The sequence below is a fragment of the Patagioenas fasciata genome, chromosome 27 (genome assembly GCF_037038585.1).
Source record: "Patagioenas fasciata isolate bPatFas1 chromosome 27, bPatFas1.hap1, whole genome shotgun sequence".
In the NCBI taxonomy this organism is placed as follows: Eukaryota; Metazoa; Chordata; class Aves; order Columbiformes; family Columbidae; genus Patagioenas; species Patagioenas fasciata.
Window position 1 is genome coordinate 1130960 of NC_092546.1, and position 6823 is coordinate 1137782.

Here is a 6823-nt window from a genome sequence, read left to right on the forward strand (position 1 = left end):
AGAGCAGATCACACAGGTGGGTCCAGGCGAGTTTCAATGTCTCAGAGAAGGAGACTCCACACCCGCCCTGGGCAGCCTGGGCCAGGCTCTGCCATCTCCCAGCAAACAAATTTCTCCTCATGTTGAGCCTGCCCCCGTGGCCCCTCATCCTCACCTCCTCCACGAGGGCGGCAAAGTGCCGCAGGGCATCGGCGGGCAGGTCCCCGCAGAGCAGCTCCCCGGGGCCGGCGCCGGGGGCCCGCAGGAAGAACAGCCCCTTGCGGCGGGCGGCGGGGGGCGGCGGGGGCGGCCCCAGCTCCAGCTCCCCGGCCGGGCCCCGCCAGAGCAGCAGCGCCGGCCCCGCCGGCCCCGCCAGGAAGCTCCGCAGCAGCGGCCCCGCCGCCTCCCCGCCTGCCCAGCGCTCCCAGCGCTCCGCCGGCACCCCCAGCCCCCGCGCCGCGCACCGGCACAGCCGCTCGGCGCCAGGCACCGGCTCCACCGCCTGCTCCATCCGGCCGGCACCGGCGGGTGTTTGCGGGGAAGAGCCGCGTTGCCCGGGGGAAGGGACACTGCGAGGAGCCGGGGGCGGGCCGGGGCGGGACCCAGCTCGCCTGGGAGACGCAGCTGCCCCGGGCAACCACGGGTATCAACACAAGCTGGGGATGGAGGGCCTGAGAGCAGCCCTGCGAAGGACTTGGGGGTGCTGGGGGATGCTCCCTCTGGGGGGGGTCTGGATACCACTGGATCCACCTGGGCACCCCCAAAGTGGCTTTTTAGCACTTATTTTTCTCCTGAAAAAGCAAACACAGTGGGGCTTTCTCCCACCTGGTTTGGCCTTTAGGAAGGGAAGAGCAGAAGAAGGGGCCTTGGGGACTAGAACCACTACGCAAACATTTGATTAGGGAGACAGGAGCTAGAGATTTGTCTGTCACTGTGGAAGAGGTGACAGCGGTGTGATCTTTGCCTCCAGACTAATCCCAAAAATATGCCCAAGCTAGAAATGGGTCAAATGGGGAAAGGGAATGGGCCTGGACCACAATGGCAAACTGATTGTTCAGAACTCCCAGGAAAAGGGGGGTACCGATATTTGTTGGTATTAACTGATGTTTTTTCAGGTTGGCCAGAAGCGTTCCCTACCAGGACAGCAAAAGCTTAGGAGGTGACTACAGCACTGATACACAAAATAATACCAAGGCTTGGAGGCCCAGCTGTTAGATCCTCTGATTGAGGGCCACATTTTACTGACGAGTATGTGAAGTCTTTTACAGAAAACTTTGAAACCATAATAGGAAGGTCCATTTCAAGATCCCCTGACTGCTACCAATATCGGAGAACAGAATGCCTGGATTCGCCATTCTAGAGTGAAGAAAGCCTGCGAAACACCATGGAGGGTAACCCGGGCACAACCTGGAAAACTCTGTTTTTCACAGTCACCTTTTGGTCCTTCTGGGGGACCAGCCTGGGTGGTGCTTCCCGCATTGGGAAGAAGAAACCCAAAAGAACAAACAAGTAGAATTTTTGGTAGATATGGGGGCAACACTAATGAAAACCTGGATAGAAGAAACTTCAACCCCATGACGGGAGGGGCCTTTTTCTTGTTTTGTTAACTACAGAACCAGCCGCTGCCCCCACCCTGAAGCACACAGGCTGTTGTCCCACACTGCCAGCACCACCCCCCTTCTTTTAGCAGGATCATTTTATCTGAGCATGGCAGTGGCCCTAAAGGCACTTGCTTTGATAGAGCTGTCTCAATAAGGTGTTGAACAAGTCCTCGCAGACACGGAATGATGTAGCACGCTATAGAAATCAGTGCTTCTGTTACTTCGATTAAAGAAGTAATTTCTCTCAATATTCCAAACCAAGATTCTAACAATCCCATGAGTGGACTATCTACACCTGAATTCTCAGCCAATTCTTCTGCTGAAGCTGTGGTTAGACATATATCACCTTTTTCTGCCAACATCGTATCGGGGACCATGTTATTTTCCCATGCCATTCTACTAGTAGCATCTAATTGCTTGGTGATTCATTTAACTGCTTGTCTAGTATAACTTATAAATAAATGTTATTTATCCCGTCTACATTCTTGTTTGTAGTTACCTACCAAAACAAAAAGGACTCAGAACCCGCAGCTACCTTGACTTCTTGCTTTGTGTTCCTTGGGGACTCCTCTGGGGACCCCAATCTAATTGAAATAAACCCTGTCATCAGAGGAAAGCCCTCAACTCCTTTTTCTGTTGCCCTGATGGATCACAGTGTTCAAATGCCAGGGTAAAAGGAATTTCCAATTGTACGACGTCACAGGTACCTTCCCAGTGGGGGATAAAATGGAATGAAGTGTCATCTTCCCACAGTACCACCAAAGATCCACTCAAGAAGCATTTGAGGACATATGAGGACCAACTTCCCGTGTCTCTGCACACCTACTCATGTTCCTAGGAACTTGGTATCATTCCTGCCGCGTCGTGAGAGACAGGCAGTATGATTTTCAATTATTCCTGAAAATGCCAGGGGGATTTTGATATTTTTCCCTGCAAAGCTGGAAACAGGAGGGAGAGAGTATGACACGACTTATTTCTCCATGCCGTAGAGTCTTGGCATAAGGCTAAGACGCACTCCATCCCCTGTCAATCTTCGCTCCACCCCAGAGGGAAGGGTACCACTTGGGCCACAGGCCTTCCTGCCGCACAGGCACAGCAATTGCTCGTTTAGGCTTTGCACCATATATTTGATCCATTCTACCCAGGCATTTGTACCTCCATATATGTTGAACCTTCCCAGGGCATCTTTTCTACTAATGTCTATTTGTGATCCATAAACCCCACTTACTGAATCATCTGCTCTCTGCCTTGCAATTAGCAAAGGGTTGCACTGCAGAGACTCACATCCTGGGAGAGACTGTCCTTTAGATAGGGTCATTTTTCTTTTCAACTCTATAACCGTTCATTGCTCACTGTCCATCCCCTAAACTCTGTGCTCCAAATAACACTGTACCAGGAGGGGCAATGAGAGCACAGCCGGCGGCCTTCCCCGGCCCCAACCACCGCCTGCCCGCCCCAGTCCGCCGCAGCGAGCCCGGCCGCCCATCCCCGCCCAGAGTTCCTCCCCACCCCCCGCCCCGGCCTTTCGCCAGCGAGTTCGCCTCCCCCCCGGGAAGCCGGGGCGTCCCTGCCGGCTCCGTGCCCGGGGTGGACGGGGGTGGACGGCGGGGGGGGGTGCGCGGGGGGGGGGGGGGGGGGCACGCGGGCGTCCCGCGGTTTCTCAGCCCCGCTGTCGGAGGCCTAACCCCCTCACCTGCCCGTGCTGCCGCCTCCCGCGCTTCTTCCTCGGTGGCTCGCTCGCTCGGTCCCTCGGCCCGCTGCCCGCCCCGGCCGCGGGCTGAAGAAGAAACCGACCCCGCCAGCGGCTTTGCCTCCCCCCGGGGAGGCATAGAGACACCGCGTCCCCGTCCCCGTCTCCCCGTCCCGGCCCGCCTGCCTCCCTGCCTACCCGCGCGCGGGGTTCCTCGGCCGATCGGCAAGACGCTCCCGCGCTGGCCTCCCCGCGACCGCCCGCCCGACGGGCTTGACTCCGAGCGACTGACCGTTGGGCACCTGGCGGGGGGCAGGGGGCCGGTTGCCGGGCGTCGGGGAGAGCGCGCATGCGCGGCGCGCGCAGTTGCCGACCCCCTCCGGCCCTTCCCGCGGGTGGGCCGGAGGGGGCGGGGGGCAAGGCGAGGGCGGGAGAGACCGCGCTTTGGGGTGCGGGCGGGGGGGGGGGGTGTTTGTGCTCGCCGTGCAGTCTGAGCCGGAACACGAAGTGAAATTATACGGCGGCGGCGGCGGCGGCAGGTGCGGGTGGGGGGCACGACGACACCACCACGACCCCACCGCCCCTGCCGAAATAAACCCCCACCAAAAAAAAAAAAAAACCGCCACGAAACCCGCATCCCCACGCCACGCGCGAGCCCCGAAACTCCAGACACGGACTCGCCGAGCGTGTGCACGGATCGCGAGGGTCGAAAAGCTCGACTCGTAGAGTCGCGTACACTGTCCCGCAGCCACCCGCGAGAGGCTCGCTCGGTCGCGTCCAGATCCTGTCCCTGCGTAGGACCAACCGCCCCGCCGTTCCGGTTCAGTCCTTGCCCGCCGGTCCCACTTACTTAGACTAAGCCTAAAATGCACAGATCTCTCCATAAGGATGGGTTTTATACTCTACTTCCACAATCTGCTGGCAGTACAAAAGAATAAGCGGCAGATCTACTTAGGCTGAGTCACGGTGCTTTGCTCCTAAGACCATGCGTACCATGGGAATATTTCAGCTGCATGTCCCACCCCAACCCCAGAGAGCAAGAGCTCCAGGAACAGGTGGAGAAACAGGGAAGAACACTGCAGTGCTTCTGAGAAATAAAGCAAGGACAGAAAGGCAGACGGGCATGCTGTGGAACCTTCTCCTTACCCGGCTGTGCTGCTGCCACTCACATAATGACACTGTAGAGCAAGTACTTTTAGCACCTCTTCTGTGTTTCACGTTCCAGGAACCCTTCCCCTGGAGATCCAGCTGCTGAGGTGGAGACTCATGACCTGGACCCCATGGCTTCGGGGCAGAGGCTCTGATGGGGAGGAGAAGAGACCAGGGGTTGCACTGGGAAATGTGTCTTTGCTGCAGAGGATTTGAGAGAGGTTCCGAAATCCCATCCCCAGCATTTCTGGTAGCAGTTAACTCCTCCTTCCCATGTCTATGTGGCCTGTAGTTGTGTCTCTGTCCCTGGGTCTGCTCCCTTTCAGTGTCACAGACCCCGTCCCACCCGCTGTGTGCTCAGCTCTGTCCTGCTCACACCGCCTGGCACTGCCCAGGGGCAGCTCTGTGTGTGCAGGGGCTCAGGAGCAGCTCAGACAAGTCCTAACGAGAACTGGGGTCTCTGTGTCTTCTCCAAAGTAGAGAAATGAATCCCCATCTCCCACTGCACACCCAGACAACCAAGAGTGGAAAACTGAAAGCACAGACTCCTTCCCTTGCAGCTGTTCCTGTCTTGATGTCGTTGTTCAGAAGGACTCTCTGCCATGTCTGTGGGGTTGATCTGGAGCTCTGAGCAGCCCTGACCCACACAGCACCCTCCAACCCCACAAGCTCCCTGCCTGCCCTGCCGGGGGTCGCTCCTTCCACCCACAGCTGCTGCCATGGGATCTCCCTGGGCAGGCTGAGCGCTGACCCTGGCAGGCGGCAGAGTCCCTGCCCCGGCACAGACCTGGGGAGCAGGGACCCTGCTCTGCAGGACAGCCCTGGGCACCCCTGGGGGCTCACCCGGCTTCACAGCTGTTCAAAATTGAGGTGCAAGATCCCCCACCTTACAGATCCCACCAGCTGTGCCTGTGCCAGTTTTAGGAGATGCCTCCAGGAGCTACAGCTGCATTGCCCTGCACCCAGAGACTTACCAAGGCAAGGGCTCTGATTTGCTTCCCAATCAAAGACATATAGCTCTGTTAACTACCCAGCCAGCAAACCCTGTGCAGCCTCTAAAAGCCATGATGATCTCTGGTCTTCTCAGCTATCCTCATCAATACAGTCTTTCAGCAATACTGTGCCTGCAGGAGGAGGCACAACCAAAAGCATCTTTGAGTTGTGATGGAACGGGATTGAGTGGGTTATTAAACTATAAACCCAAGTAGAAGTGAGTCCCTGCAACAAACGGAGCAGCAAGGTCTTCCAACGCAATATATCACTTCTAAGACAAAAAAAAAAAATCTTTGCTCAGTTTAGTGGCTTGTGAGAGGGAAAATGCTCCTGAAACTGCACATTTTGGCTGGGTGACAGAAATTCAGTATATTGTATGGGCAATGGCAGGGGTGAGGAGTATCTACAATACTAAAGTGACTATGTCCACAATGACAAGAAGAGGAAAGAAAGACGGAGCGCAGAAGGGTGAAGGGAGCAGTTTGAGGAGGTGGATGGAAGAGGATGGGATGGGAGGAAGGGAAAAGCAGGGGATTGAGGGAGCAGGAGGCCAAGTGAGATAGAACCAAACTCCCCTCCCTTTTATGCACTGGAATGTCTGAGACATCCCCACCATGGTGTCAAGGATGTCTTACCCTCTTTCCCTCTCCTCCATGGAAGGTGAGCTCTGGAAGATTCTTTAATGTTGAAGGGTTGCAAATACATCCTCCCTTTAGGCAAAATGAGGTGCTCCTATCTGCTCTGAAGGGCATGAAGGGGCTGCTAAGCAGGCACCTGAGGACATGAGGCAGTCCTCAGTATGGAAAGCTGAGAGCAGCGCAGAAGCACTCAGAGACTGGAGCTGAGAACATGCTCAGCACGTCACAGGCTCCAAACCCTGGCACCAGGGTGAAGGGTGGAAAACATCCCCTGGGGCCATTTGCTTCCCACCTTAGCAAGGAGATTCCAAGGAGCTGGACAAATCCTTTGTCTGAGAGCCAAGCTGGAATGAGCTCTGGAACCTCAACACTTTTCTCTAACAGCAGCAAGTCCCAGGGAAAGGGGGAAGTGTTTGATGTTTTCCCAGGCCCCTGAGATTCAGCACCTCCGCAGCAAATGGCATTTCACATTTGAGAGGCCCCAGAACCTTTGAATCCACCTCTGCACTCTGCTGGCTTGGACCCTGCCTCTGCTTTGGGCAGGGGGATGGTCAGGCCTCCCTGTGCTGGAGAGGGCAGCCCTAGGGAACAGAGACCTACTGGAAGCCTCCTGCACCACAATTAAGGAAATCCAACAGCCACAACACTGAAGTAACAAAACAAACCTTTCCTGGGATTTTTATACCCTTTCAGGAAGCTCAGATTTCAGGTAAACATAACACGAACCCACGTCTGTAGGATGATGCTCCTACGCTCCCCACACCAGCGTCAAA

General features: G+C 56.3%; 1 protein-coding gene across 2 annotated transcripts in view; it reads right to left on the reverse strand.

Annotated features, from left to right (window-relative positions):
• The window catches only part of LOC139825711 (dynein axonemal heavy chain 9-like), a 108068-nt gene extending 104432 nt beyond the window's left edge, over positions 1–3636 (reverse strand). Inside the window, exons 1-2 of one of the 2 annotated variants that reach the window (XM_071799732.1) lie at positions 3469–3636; positions 3274–3357 (exon numbers count right to left, since the gene is read on the reverse strand). In XM_071799732.1, the coding sequence (XP_071655833.1) occupies positions 3274–3357; positions 3469–3621 (237 nt within the window). In that variant the 5' untranslated portion in view covers positions 3622–3636. The remainder of the gene's footprint in view (positions 1–3273; positions 3358–3468) is intronic. The other variant, XM_071799731.1, reaches the window with a different exon arrangement.
• Between the last annotated feature and the right edge of the window lie 3187 nt (positions 3637–6823).